A 14,746-nucleotide genomic window follows, 5' to 3' on the forward strand; every position below is an offset into this window, starting at 1 on the left:
CACATTTCATGGGATTCAATTTCATCATCCAGCATTTGGCCCAATCCTGTGGTCTGTTAATATCTTCTTGTAGAATTTTACTATCCTCTGGAGAATGAATCTCTATGTAGAGAAGAGCATTGTCCATGTACAACTTTAAAGTTGACTCAGGCATATGTCATGATTTACATAATAAAGAAATAATAAAGGACCCAATACTTATCCTTGAGGGACTCCTAAGGTTCAATTGCTCAGCTGACCATGTACTGTAACCTGCTCATAAGGAAGGACTTACCATAATTTGCTTTTTTTTTGTTGTAAAATAATTTTTGTATGCAAAAACTTGTACGAAAATTTCTTACATGAAAATTGTTACATAAGATCGAACTACTCTAATAGAGCAGTCACTCATGTAGCTAATTCGCATGAAAATATTTTTACACAATTTTTTTGCACAGAAATAAAGTGAATTATGGTAATCGATTGTAATAATTATCCATTAATACTGTTTGTTCTCAATTTGTAAACCAATCTAGTATGGGGTACAGTGTCAAATGCCTTGGAGAGATCTAGAAATATCACGCCAACCTCAGTTCCTTTAATTAAGGCTTCTGCTAAGTCATGATTAGTGACAGTTGTAACAAGTTGAGTTTCACATGACCTGTGCTGAATCTATGTAAGCATTCATAATGTTTGGTGAGGTTATGTGCAACCTCTTGATTGCTTTAGTAAGCATCATCTGCAGAGTTTTATTGTATGACCAACAGCAGTGTTTTTACCTTTTGCACATTTTAATTTCATCATGCTGTATGTCAATTACGTACTTCTTGCTATCAGCTGAGTTTTATATACACCTGCACATGCAGCACATGTACACCTGTATGTGCAGCACATGTACACCACATGTACACCTGTATGTGCAGCACTTGTACACCTGCATGTGCACCACATGATTTCTGAATAATGTTATTCTAGAATACCTGTTAATGATTGCTAATATTTTGTCACAGTTCAATAATAGAAATATAATAAAGTTTATTACATAGAAACTTTCATACAAAATAATTGTAATTATATGCATGTGTGCTATGTTGTTGTGAGGGCTCTTTTCTAGGATAGTGACACACTCAACACCTGCTAAGTCTAATGCACTGACTGCATCAGTTCTTCCATGGAGTGATCATCAGTAGAAAGCTGACGTTGTCTTTGAAGTGACAAATTGCCTTGGCATTACATTCTATGAATGATTGGGCCTGGTGATTCCAGGCACTACCTTATCCATAAAATACAGCTAAAGTAACAATAAGCTAGTGGTGTAGTACTTAGTGTATATTAAGGGTGTTATATTGCAAGTCACTAGATGAAATGTGATTCAGTTTACTGTTTCTTATAATTGCTCGTAGTGTTTGAACTGCGTTAGAATTCCTGCTCCGTGTTCTGACATAGTCTTCAACATTACAAGTGAATTTAAAAGTCAGTTTCTTTCCTGGTACTTTGTCCATGATTCCTTTGCTGTAGTAGTAGCGGAGACCACGGCTTAGTTTGTCATAGTTCATTCTAGGCTTTCCCTTGCATTCTCCCCACATTGCAGCAATGTCGTCTGGTTGTAGTATGGTGAACTCATACTCATTTCCTGTCCACTGAATCATGAAGCTCTTGTCAGGTGTCAGTAACATGTCTAACAGAAACTGCCACAGTTGTATAATACCTCTTCCATTGGGAACTAAACAGGAAAGAGACAAATTAATGATTTAATACTTTACACAGTGAAAACCAAACACAATTCCAGGAAAAAATAATCAATCATCAACCATATAAGGAAACTGTTATCCCACAAAATGAAGTTACAAAAGGCAACTAAAACCCAATGATCAAAACTATGTTGTACACATTGAACAAAACAATTTCCCACATATTGACTTTGTTGACTTACAAGGTGGTAGATTGTTTGTGCCTTCAATGGGTGCTCGTTCTTGTGGGCAAGTCACCACATCATCTTCTGAATCACTGTCATCATTATCCTTCATCTCTGACTCACTACTTGATCCATCATCTGTGATCAGCTTATGGCTAGTGTCCATTTCTTGGCTGACAATGGGAATGTTGTTGTGCCTTGTAATACTAGCAGCTGATATAGGACTCAGTGTAGCACTGCTCAAAGTTGGTATGTGGGGTAAATGACTGCTTGAATTAGTCAAGACAAAATCTAGTCTTGTCTTCTTTGGTGGTGATGGCTCAGGAATAGTGGATGCTACCTGTGAGCTCCCTTCAACAACTGGAGGAGGGGTACATCTTTTTCTGGTTGGAGAATTCTCTTGAAGAGCACTGCTTGGAGGTGTTTGCAACACTGAGCTATTAGGCATCATAAAATTGAATCCAGTCCCAGCAACTTTGCTACTTGGTGGCCACACAAATGTTGAGAAGTCAACCATCATGTAAGGATTGGGATGACTCTGTTGTAACATTGGAAACTGCTGCAGTGCTGAGAGAGGACTGCTGACTCCAAGAGGTGTCAAAGAGGGGTAGACAAATGGTAGCTGAGTTCCAGGTGTAGTTGGAGTAAATGTGGGATGGAACATAATTGGCAATGGAAATGGTTGAGGAATTGCACCAGCTGCAGCAGTAATGGCGGTATTTAACATCGAGTGGGTAGCTAATGATGGTGATATTCCTGCTGGTATGTTTACTTCAGTAGTAGCAGAAACACTTTCAGCACTTGATGGTATCCCTACAACACTCACATCACAAGTACTGTTGCCATTACTAGGACTATTACTGTGTGACCTGCTGCCACTTGGTGATGATGTATCACTGTGCTTCTTTTGTTGTCTTGAATGTTTGTTCTCTTGATACTTGTGGGTCAATGTAATAGACTGGATAGGAGCCTTTGGTGAATTGTCAGGTTGTGGCTTCTTCAATGTCCTCACACCAACTGTAGCCCGAGCAGTTGACGAGCTCAACAATGAACTTGCTGATGAGGTTATCACAGGCACTTCGTGTGCACTTCCATTAGGCTCCGTTTCAGTAGTACTCGCTGTACAGCCAATCATGCTTGCATGCATAGATACCACTCGTTTATTTGTTAGCCGGTCGTAGCACTCAATGGTATAGTAAGGGTCTAGTTCTTCTGGTAGTCCTGCTCTGAGCTTTCCAGACACAACTGACAAATATTTCACTGGAGTCGATGCGCTAGAAAACGAGCTCGCGGACAATTGGGGATCAGGGGACATTGGCGACGAAGGTATCGCGAGGGTGATAGCCTTCCGGACGGCTTCATCTTCTGCATGCTGACCTCTGAGACCTTTGGTGACGACGTTAATTCTGATGTAGTCGGCACTGCAGCTGCAGATGAAGTAGGATTAATTTCCCAGAGCGGCGGTGGAGACGCCGAAAAGAACGGACGAGCTGGCTGCATTGCTGGGATGTCCGCCACTGTGATTGAGCTTTTAGCAAAAAATTCACCTACAAAAAATAAAAATAAATAAAAATCAGCAGCTTCAACAATAACTACGATCCAGTATATTATCACATGCAGCTATAGTTTTGTGTAATTAATACTCAGCAAACACACAACCATGCATACACCGCTAACTACGCATCACGGCGCAGCTAACACTAACATGCAGTGCCGAAATACCGCTTAGATCAGTTGGCTTACGATTTGTAACAGAGAGTGGATTCCAACCGGGAAATGACGGTAACACAATTGCCATCGGGTCTTGATCTGTGCATGGAGTGCGTAGAATGCGCCGCGTGTGACTTCTTGAGCTTATCACAGTTTATATAGCTATAGCGATTTCGTTAACGGAAAATCCCGGTGGACGGACCGGACATGCATGCACTGTTAATATGCAGAATCAGCTAGATCATTAGCGGAAACCAGCAAATGCGTAGTGATGATGTAATGGTACAGTCATAGGCGGCGGAAAGGGGGGGGGGGCTAGGGGGCTAAAGCCCCCCCTCAGAACGATATCACACTGAAATTATCTTTCTTGGAGTGGGGCTGAAAACCGTGATAAAGATCGAGATACTCTAATAGAGCAGTCACTCTAATAAAGTAGTCAGTGTGTAGCGAGTTATGAAAGGATTTTTATGTAGTTTATCAGCTAGAAATGGTAGCTGGTGAGGTGGAAAGCTCTTGTCAGTTGGTTGCGACCTTTTTTTTTTTTTTTTTTTGGTCTCACCTTACCAAACTATAGAAATAAGTCTGGGTCAGCCCAGCCCCCCCTCATATCAACTACTTCCTCCGCCGCTGGGTACAGTTTGTCACACAGAATACAGAAACTATAGCTAGAGGTTTTTGTCAATTAAGAGAAGGCTTTTTGTTATGGCTCTTAATCTTAGCAGCCCGTAAACCACAAGTCCATTAAAGTTACTTTACACTTCCTAGAGGTAGTATCAATACATGAAATGACACGCACTGCTAAGTAAATGATCAGGTTATTGGTCATGCAGATGACATTTTATTTTAAATAAGCATGCAATTTAGGGCATAAGATGTATATGATCATGTTGTTTGTGATGGAGCCTGTAGCTGTTATTCTGCCATTCCATGCATATGTCTCTATAATGATTAAAAAATAAATCTGTGGCAAGCTTGAAATATAGTGATTGTCACTGCCGGCCGGATTTCTTGGTGACTGTCACTAAAATTTCACTATCTTGCCACAGATTTCACCATTTAGTTTTATAGTGTAAACTTGTTCTGCCAGCAGTTAAAGTTAACACTGGTGAAAATATAGATTAGCATCAAACTTACTATACACACATGCACAAGCCATGAAATCTTTATGAACCATACCACTCTACTTGTTATCAAGAAACAGACGTTTGTAACTAGAGACTACAATAGTATACACACATGTATATAACTATTAGAAGTAATATGATGTAATCGGTGCACTGCACTTCAACACTATTAAGTGACCATTATAAATTTCACCCATATAGATAAGCCCATTAGATGTCGCTCATGTGAAAGGCCATTAAGAGACAGTCACTCAATCAGAACTGAAATGAAATCCATTTGGATAATTGCGGCTAAATATGACTTTCAATTTAATCACAAATAGAAGACCAACTTGACCAACACATTAGATAACATGCTAACAATATTATGTAATCACCATCCACAAGGAAATTAATGTATTTTGTAGAAACGTGAGTCAAATTTACTGCTGTCACTTTTGAAACAATAACATGGAACTCCTCTATTATTGACACCATGGGAATGTGCTCATAATTATATTTAGTGAAGTGTCCTGATTTCAAATGTATACTCTGTGGACATTTACCCTATGGGATTATGAATAACAGGAGCATACACACTGTTAGTATCACAAAGTGCATGCATTGCAACCCTTGTGTACTTTGTGATGTCCGCATTACAAAGCATCCATTTTATACAGGGTTATTATGTAACTAAATACAGGGTTATTATGTAACTAATTTCATGAAGCTCTTCACCACTACTGGCTAAAAATTGGTCTACTGGACCTTGTTTAAAAGAAACCCATGCAGTTTTCTGAAAGTTAATCATGTAAACCATAAGTGAAATGAACAGGAAGTAAGGATATTAGGACAGGAAATACTTTTATCAATGTTAAAATAATATCCTGGCATTTCTAGTACTAAAGTGATTATTTTGGCACTAATCAACAACAAGAGAAATGTTCCACCGGGGACAACAGGTCAGAAATCCAACAATGAATAACTATACAGTATGATGTGTGTTGTGTAAGTTGATTATTTTCAGTTACTATTTGATATAGAAATTAACTATTGTTCTAGTGATGCACTAATACATCATAGACTGCCCACGTAATGATGTGGTTAACTGGTGGAATATACACATAACCTAATAAAGCACTTGGTGGTTTTGCTACCATAACCATATTTATGTAATGCGTTTTCACAGTTGTGCCAATTTTATTATATTAAAGGCCTTAACTTCTCAGTTCCAATTAAAATCATTAAGTTCTGTGTTTTCATTTAAATATAGCATGATGTAAAAAGTGAGTTGGGCTTCACTTACCCTTGTTAGTGGTTAAGTATCGAACAATTTTTGTATCCAAACAAGAGGACTACCTTCCAATTGAAAGGCCACCACATCACATGTAGCTAGGTTCAACTGATTAGCCACAATAAGTTGGCTCAGTTTCAAGGCACCGCTTGTATTAAATCGTATCACTACTTGTCTTAGTTGACCAACTTTTGAGCCATAAGAAATACTCTCTAGTCTCATGGTAGAGCCTCTGCCTATAGTAGACAGTATACTCCCTATTACAGTATCAGGTCTGTCCTTCTCATGAATAATCAAGCTTAGAACTGTATCAAAGTTGTTAGTAGCTGATGATGAGCTGTTACCTATAAAGAAGTCAACCAAGCAAGTAAAACAGTCATGCAAACATTATAAGGCAATATATTTTTGGGCATATTGTACATTAAGAATTTCTTTTGTTAGCTAATAACAATGCAATCAAGCTTACGTAATTTTAGATAACAGATACTTTGAAGTGTGTTTCTGCTCACTATGACCTCACCACAAAGGCCACTTTAGCCATTAGACAATTAGCAAGGAATGGTAATGGACTAATGGTAGCTAAATTATACATCACTATGAGTGACCATTGTAATGATACAATCAAGAGTTAATAATAGAGGGAGGGATACAATGGTATATTATTATTGTGTGAGCCGTTCAAAATGATCAATGCATTTCTACAGTAGCAATTGCCACGTAATAAACAAATCATTACTAAGTAAGTGAGAGTAATAACTAGCTTGAAATTTGGCTGACATCATCAATGCAAAATCTCTTCACAAAGTTCGGTTCATCTGTAGAAACAAAAAAATGCACTGAATGTACAAATATGCACCAAACATCACATATAATATGGTAAAACCACTTAGGCCTAAAATGGAAATTGACTTAATTATGACGTGCAAAAATTTTATCCTCGTCATGTTTGCAGGCCTGCCAACCTGGAAAGTAAAAAAACCTTGAGATTTCTGTACCTTTATTGTAGTATTGCAGTGTGTAGTAAAAAAAACTGGTAGATGCTATGCTGAGACCAAAAAAAAAAAAAAAAGGTCTCGACTTTTTAAACTTGAAATCTGTGACATTCGCGCTACAAACCGTGGGATTCTATCCGACGAAGGTTAGTGAAACCGTGAGAGTTAGCAGGCCTCGAAAACCGTGAGATTCGATCTGCTGCCCTTGAGCAGGGTAGTGAAACCGTGAGACTCACGGTAAACCCGTGAGAGTTGGCAGGCCTGTGTTTGTGCAAAGTACACATCTAGTCGAATATGCTAACTTAGCGCAGCACATATATTCACAGTCATTATTCTTAATCTAGTTATATGGTAATGGAAGTAATTAAGTATACAATAGTGTGTGTTTGCAATTAAATACATCACATTATAACACCATTCCAGTATAATCATGAAGAACTTCAGAGCCGGCTGTCAGAATGGAGTGTTTACATATAGTTTGCTATGCATGACATAACTTTTCTAATGAAACGTGCTCGTGTTAGCTACTTGTACCAAGTATAGAGGGTGTAGTTTGTTCCTGTCCACAGACCATTAGCACACAATCAAATTACTTCTAAATGTGTTGATCAAGACACACGATAGTGTGTCGTGCGGCCCAAGAAGCCGGCGCGCCACACCCTGAGTATATTAACAGGAAGAAAGAAAACGCAATTTTCACACCTATGTAGCTCTGTGATCCCTTATCCGATTGGAACCAAATTTTGCTAGAGACGCGGAGTCTACATACCAAATTTGAAGAAAATCGCTCCAGCCATTTCCGAGATATGAGCGAACAAAATTTCGTTTTAATTTCTTCGTTTTTTTCTTCATCTTCATTTCGCACACTTCGCAAAATTCGCCATAAAACACGCATGCGTGCTCGGATTGGGCTGAAATTTGGCACACTTAAAGGGCTCATTAAGGCGGATCTCCGTACCAACTTTGGTAGGAATCCGATGAACATTCACGGAGTTATTACCGATTATTTGCGTAAAATAAGGTCGAAGGTCTGTCACGCCTACAGGGTAAACCCCTTGGAGGAATCAGTTGAAAATTGATATGTAGATGGAGCAACCATCGTAGGAGTGTCTGTTTGTGGTTTGAAAGGAATCGGGATAAAGATCATGGAGATATCACACAAAAGCCAACCTGTGTCAAAATTACGCGATCGATTTTTATGAATAAAAAAACTATTAGTTTTCGTGTCTACCAGGCAAACCGCTTAGAGCAACGAGCTGAAAATCAGTATGTAGCTGGAATAATCATCATAGAAAGTTCTTGCAGTAGTACAGAAGAATCGGATTACAAATCACTGAGTTATGATTCGAAAGGAAACTACGTGCAGCAAATGCGAGATCGAGATACTCTAATAGAACAGTCACCCTAATAAAGCATTCAGCTGCATGTATAATTTACACAGTTATATTACATTGCAAGTTATTCTGTAGGGAATTCAGCTACAAACAAGTCACCCTGTAGTCAGATCAGCTAGAAGAAGGTACCTAATAGAGAGTTCAGCTACAAAGAAGCCATCATGTAGAGAGTTCAGCTCAAATAAATCACCCTGTAGAGAATTCAGCTACAAACAAATTGCCCTGTAGAGAGATCAGCTAGACGAAGTTACCTTGTAGAGAGTTCAGTTACAAAGAAACAATCATGCAAAGAGTTTAACTGCAAACAAATCACCCAGTAGAAGTTCTGCTATTAACAGATCACACTATAGAGAGTTCAGTTAGAAACAAGTCATCCTGTAGAGAGATCAGCTAGAAGAAGTCACATTGTAGAGAGTTCAGTTACAAAGAAATAATCATGCAAAGAGTTTAGCTGCAAACAAATCACCCAGTAGAAAGTTCCGCTATGAACAGATAACACTGTAGAGAGTTCAGTTAGAAACAAGTCATCCTGTAGATAGATCAGCTAGAAGAAGTCACTTTTTAGAGAGTTCAGCTACAAAGAAACCACCATGTAAGAGAGTTCAGATGCAAACAAATCACCTGTAGAGAGTTCAGCTAGGAACAAGTCACCCTGTACAGAGATCAGCTAGAAACAAGTCACCCTGTAGAGAGTTCAGCTAGAAGAAGTTACATTGTAGAGAGTTCAGCTACAAAGAAACTACCATGTAGAGAGTTCAGCTGCAAATAAATCGCCCTGTAGAGAATTCAGCTACAAACAAATCAACCTGTAGAAAGATCAGCTAGAAGAAGTTACCTTGTAGAGAGTTCAGCTACAAACAAATCACCCTGTAGAGAGTTCAGCTAGAAACAAGTCACCCTGTAGAGAGATCAGCTAGAAGAAGTTACATTGTAGAGAGTTCAGCTACAAAGAAACTACCATGTAGAGAGTTCAGCTGAAAACAAATTGCCCTGTAGAAAGATCAGCTAGAAGAAGTTACCTTGCAGAGAGTTCAGCTACAAACAAATCATCCTGTAGAGAGTTCAGCTAGAAACAAGTCACCCTGTAGAGAGTTCAGCTAGCAGAAGTTACATTGTAGAGAGTTCAGCTACAAAGAAACTACCATGTACAGAGTTCAGCTGCAAACAAATTGCCCTGTAGAGAATTCAGCTACAAACAAATCACCCTGTAGAAAGATCAGCTAGAAGAAGTTACCTTGTAGAGAATTCAGCTACAAACAAATCAACCTGTAGAGAGTTCAGCTAGAAACAAGTTACACTGTAGAGAGATCAGCTAGAAACAAGTCACCCTGTAGAGAGTTCAGCTAGAAGAAGTCACATTGTAGAGAGTTCAGCTACAAAGAAACTACCTTGTAGAGAGTTCAGCTGCAAACAAATCACCCTGTAGAGAATTCAGCTACAAACAAATCACCCTGTAGAAAGATCAGCTAGAAGAAGTTACTTTGTAGAGAGTTCAGCTACAAACAAATCACCCTGTAGAGAGTTCAGCTAGAAACAAGTCACCCTGTAGAGAGTTCAGCTAGAAGAAGTTACATTGTAGAGAGTTCAGCTACAAAGAAACTACCATGTAGAGAGTTCAGCTGCAAACAAATTGCCCTGTAGTGACAAACAAATCACCCTGTAGAAAGATCAGCTAGAAGAAGTTACCTTGTAGAGAATTCAGTTACAAACAAATCACCCTGTAGAGAGTTCAGCTAGAAACAAGTTACACTGTAGAGAGATCAGCTAGAAACAAGTCACCCTGTAGAGAGTTCAGCTAGAAGAAGTCACATTGTAGAGAGTTCAGCTACAAAGAAACTACCATGTAGAGAGTTCAGCTGCAAACAAATTGCCCTGTAGAGAATTCAGCTACAAACAAATCACCCTGTAGAAAGATCAGCTAGAAGAAATTACCTTGTAGAGAGTTCAGCTACAAACAAGTCATCCGGTAGAGAGATCAGCTAGAAGGATCACCTTGCAGAGAGGTCAGCTACAAAGAAATCACCCTGCTTCATCTTTTCTTCTTCCTGTAGTAAAGAAAAAATTACAGGTTAAAAAGCCCTAAAGCCGGCCATAGGCCGGCTTTGGGGTAAACAAATACAAAAAGAAGTGAAACCTAATCCAAAACAGCCAAGCTGTAAAAAAAGAGTGCGGCCCTGAGAAAGGCTATGGTGAAAAAAGATGTGAAATCCAAGGTGGCGGCCAAGAAATGGCTGTGATGGTAGGTTAATGGTAAAAATTTTAATAACAACAATTCAGGTGAATTTGGTGCCGCTTGGTCTTGGTACAAAATTCACCTGAATTGTCGTTATTAAAATTTTTACCATTAACCTACCATCACAGCCATTTCCTGGCCGCCACCTTAGATTTCACATCTTTTTTCACCATAGCCTTTCTCAGGACCGCACTCTTTTTTTACAGCTTGGCTGTTTTGGATTAGATATAACTTACAGTGATAAAAATAATAAAGTTAGCATAATAACTAAAAAATTAATAGTGAAGGTAGGGTGTCTGGGTCATTTTGTAGTGTCAGTAGATCTTCTAACACTCTCTATGGATAAGGAGATAGGTGAATGGAAATTATTGTTACAGCCTCCAATTACCTCACACGATACCTCAATAATATATGTGACCAAATATTATGAACTCTTGGGCAGCACATAAACAAGCTATACATAGTTATGTGTGATGTAATATACTGCACAAACACATCTCAATGATAAGCCAATGTGGTTGATGATGTAATTATATTTTTAGACCATTAACACGAAATACCAAACCTTAATGACAATTGTGTATTGCTAATGTTGTAATTATTCTAACCAGTCAACCCTGACAACTATAGCGTTTGCCTAAAGGTAGGATTCACTTGGTATCACTGCCGGTGAAAGTTGTGGACAACAGCTGTAGTCACAATCCACTCTGTGTATGACCTACATGCATCACTTCCCAAGCAGAAATATTTCAGTTCATTAGCACATAGCATTTCGTAGAAGAGGAAGTCATGCTAAATAATATAACTAGAACAAATAAAATGACACTCAGTGTATATAATTAAGTTTGAGCTGTGGTTAAATGTCATTATTGTAACAGTGGACATAGGACCTGGTATCACCATTTTAGAATATGAGTATTTTGGTATAAAATTGTACAAATATATGTAGGTACCATATTCCTCATATAAAAGCAACATTCAAATAAACACTTGTCTAGATTATAACCAGCACATTTGGAATAAAATACCTGGTCTGAAATACAGAGGCCCAGGCTATTATTGGAGTCTACCGTAAGAGGTTTTAATTCTTTCCCTTAATACTGTTGTTTCTTAACATTAAAGTATAGAAGAGCCATCTGAAGGATGAAGGTGCTATGAGTAATCATGTAAGCAAAGTACATGCAAGAACACACCCATGTAGATATGTACTATAATACAACTGTTGGCAGTGCTATAGCCAGAAATTTAACTGGGTAGGTTCTTTGGATAAAAAGTGGACTTTTTTGTGAACGTTTATATCAAGCATGTGAAGTACTGTATATGTTGTGAGCTAGGGATGGAGGGTCTGGGGGCATGCTCCCCTCCCCCTTCCCCAGAAAATAGATACTAAAAGGCTGAATTTGGAGATATTTTTGGACTATTGCTACTAAAAATTTTAATGTTGGATTACTAAAATTGTGGATTTTTTCAGGAGGGTTTTTTAGAACCCCCAGAACCACCCTGCCTGCAACCTGTGTTATTCAATCATTTTAGGCCTTGACAACACTTGTCTGTGTCGTGTCACAAGGTACTTCTGGCTCTCGAAAAGTATCATCATCCCTTTGAATAAGTTTAACGCAAGCACCTATGCTTGTATTGTTTCTGTGAAGCAGAATTTAGGCTCACAGGCAATCTATACTTAGCTCATGGTGTTTTTCATGTGCAACATCAATTAAACTCAAACAAAACTGGCCAATTTATAGCTTAATTACATGTACATTATACACCTAAATCAATAAGAAATGTTTCTTTGCTAAGTGAGTTATAAATAGTATGGTACAAAGTGGCATCTACCAGTCTCTTGTCATGCATCAAGCAGTAAACCAATTACTCAGCAATGCATGGAGATGATTGCAAGGTTGTTGAAGTAATATACTTGTTATGAGTTTCTAATCCCATGTAATATAATCCATATTCTATAGTTAAATTGCTGTGTATGACATCCCATATACTTACAGTATCATGACAGATAACTCTCTTCCTTGTTCTGAAATATGACACATCATGACACATCAGTACTAGCCTAGCTGTGGTATTATTCATTGTTATGGTTAACACCAAATGAGGAAATCAAGACCATTCAAACAAGGAAAATGTACACCCAAACATGCTCACATGATCATAGCATACAACATTGTACATGTTGTCAATTTGGTTATAAATATTATGATTCTAAGAAACACATGCTAATACAAGATTACTATCCATAACATATTAAATTGCATGTTATTATATTATACATTTGCTCGTACAAGAATATCTGCAAAATTTCTTGATCTTATTCCATCTGATAAGAACTTTGTCCCATACAGTACCGTTCAAATGCAATGGTACATATTCAAAGTAGGGCACATACAGGTGTATACAAGCAGTGTACTTGAACTAGAAATTAGATTATGCCCTTGTGAAAATGCAAATGTAAAGTTGCATAGCTATCTTGACCAGTAAACTTACAGGAAGACAATCATTACAAATATACTAGGGAAATTTACTGAGGAATCATGAAAATAAAAGTACTGAAAGCTACCAAAAGACACATATTGGGCCGAAGTGGCATTTAACAGTGAAAACATTAAGCACATTATCTGCCCATAATTATAGCCTTAGCCTGAAGGCATTAGTAAGTATGTCAATCAGTCAGTCAATCAGCAGAAAATCCATTCTTTAAATTTTGAAACAACTTAATTATTAGAAGCACTTGTTTATACCTATAACCAATGCTGCCACCAAAGCACTATGAAAGTATTGCAAGGCTGGTTTCTACTCAAATTTTTTAAACCTCCATGATGTCTAACACACACACTACTGTTGTACAGCAGTTTCAGCACTTCTTGTGTTGCTGTGCATGCGTGTGTGCGATCACTGGCTGTTCTCAAATCCACAATAGCCTGTGCTACGACCCTGCCAAAGAAAATTGCCATGTATAGAGAGCCTCTTGAGGCCTGATCAAAGTTGTAATGTCAGATAAATCACCTATAAAAAATATGCATGCTTACGCAGCAACTCGTTTGCCTTTTGTACAAAAATTGCAAGAAGTGCTGAAATTGTATCATCAAGAGTTAATAATAATGGAGGGAGAGTGTTATAATATAACACTGTATAGCTATAGGCCTGTAAAAAATGATCCTGAGAAATTCAAAAGGATTCCTTCAGATGTGTAAAATGTTCACACAGGCAGAACAAGGAAATGTGACGATTGCACACTGAGAGAACAAAGAAATGCGATGGTTGAAACAATCTTCACCTATGGAGAATACTACAAATTACAGAAAGAATCCCTTTGAATTTCTCAGGATCATTTTTACAGACTTATGCAATGTTAGACACTCTCCCTCCACAATTATTAACTCTTGGTATCATGATTAAGGGATAATCAAGTACTGAATTATTAAATAACTATACTTCCTTTTAAAGCCACCACAGTGTTACATATAGTATCATGATTATTGAATAGCAGTACACCTACTAAGTATTCACCTATTATTCAAAATCAGTCACTTGTGACATTTAATTAAGCAAATAATTAAGATTATTGACCAAAAAGTTGGATTATAAAACAACTGTCAAAAAAGTGCTTACCAAAGTGCATGGCTTAATTGAAGTTTGACCCACCTTTATATAATTATATTTCACTATGGATCAACAAAGAATTCTTTATTTTTCAATCTAATGATGCATATTATTACACTACTGTGTGGTAAGAATGCATAGTGATGTGATTAGGTACTTTTTCAATAAATTATCATACTGATTCTGTGTCAAACTTTCAGCTGTTGATACACATCTTGAGAAGACAACAAAACACAATGTGTGAAATTCCCTACCAGATTTATTCCATAGATTTATACTATCATACAAGAATTATACGCTTCAGATAGGATTGATGTTGTCTTACGAAACAACATCACAGATCATATCAAATATCAAACAATGAAATTGGCCGCAACTCAGAGTATACCAAATGTCATCATTTCGCAAAAGATAATATCTTATATGTGTAATGTGGGTATATACACTACATTGCATGTACATGATTATTTCTAATATTATGTGTTCCAATCCCAGAGGAGGTTGGACACGTACACAT

The 14,746-nt window shown here is 37.8% G+C and overlaps 1 protein-coding gene across 3 annotated transcripts; it reads right to left on the reverse strand.

The window, feature by feature from the left end:
- Positions 1 to 955: 955 nt before the first annotated feature.
- On the reverse strand, positions 956 to 6,526 carry LOC136237074 (ETS translocation variant 5-like). 3 transcript variants are annotated; one of them, XM_066027358.1, is made up of 3 exons: positions 6,014 to 6,526; positions 1,913 to 3,441; positions 956 to 1,702 (listed from the first exon to the last, which is right to left on the reverse strand). In XM_066027358.1, the coding sequence occupies exons 2-3, from the start codon at positions 3,207 to 3,209 to the stop codon at positions 1,302 to 1,304; spliced, it is 1,698 nt and encodes a 565-aa protein (XP_065883430.1). In that variant the 5' UTR covers positions 3,210 to 3,441; positions 6,014 to 6,526; the 3' UTR covers positions 956 to 1,301. The 3 variants fall into 3 exon arrangements, with proteins under 3 accessions (XP_065883430.1, XP_065883424.1, XP_065883437.1); XM_066027352.1 differs by lacking the exon at positions 6,014 to 6,526 and adding an exon at positions 3,638 to 3,764; XM_066027365.1 differs by lacking the exon at positions 6,014 to 6,526 and adding an exon at positions 3,638 to 3,764 and having other exon boundaries at positions 1,503 to 1,702; positions 1,909 to 3,441.
- Positions 6,527 to 14,746: the final 8,220 nt, after the last annotated feature.

Source organism: Dysidea avara, chromosome 1 (genome assembly GCF_963678975.1).
Source record: "Dysidea avara chromosome 1, odDysAvar1.4, whole genome shotgun sequence".
NCBI lineage: Eukaryota > Metazoa > Porifera > Demospongiae > Dictyoceratida > Dysideidae > Dysidea > Dysidea avara.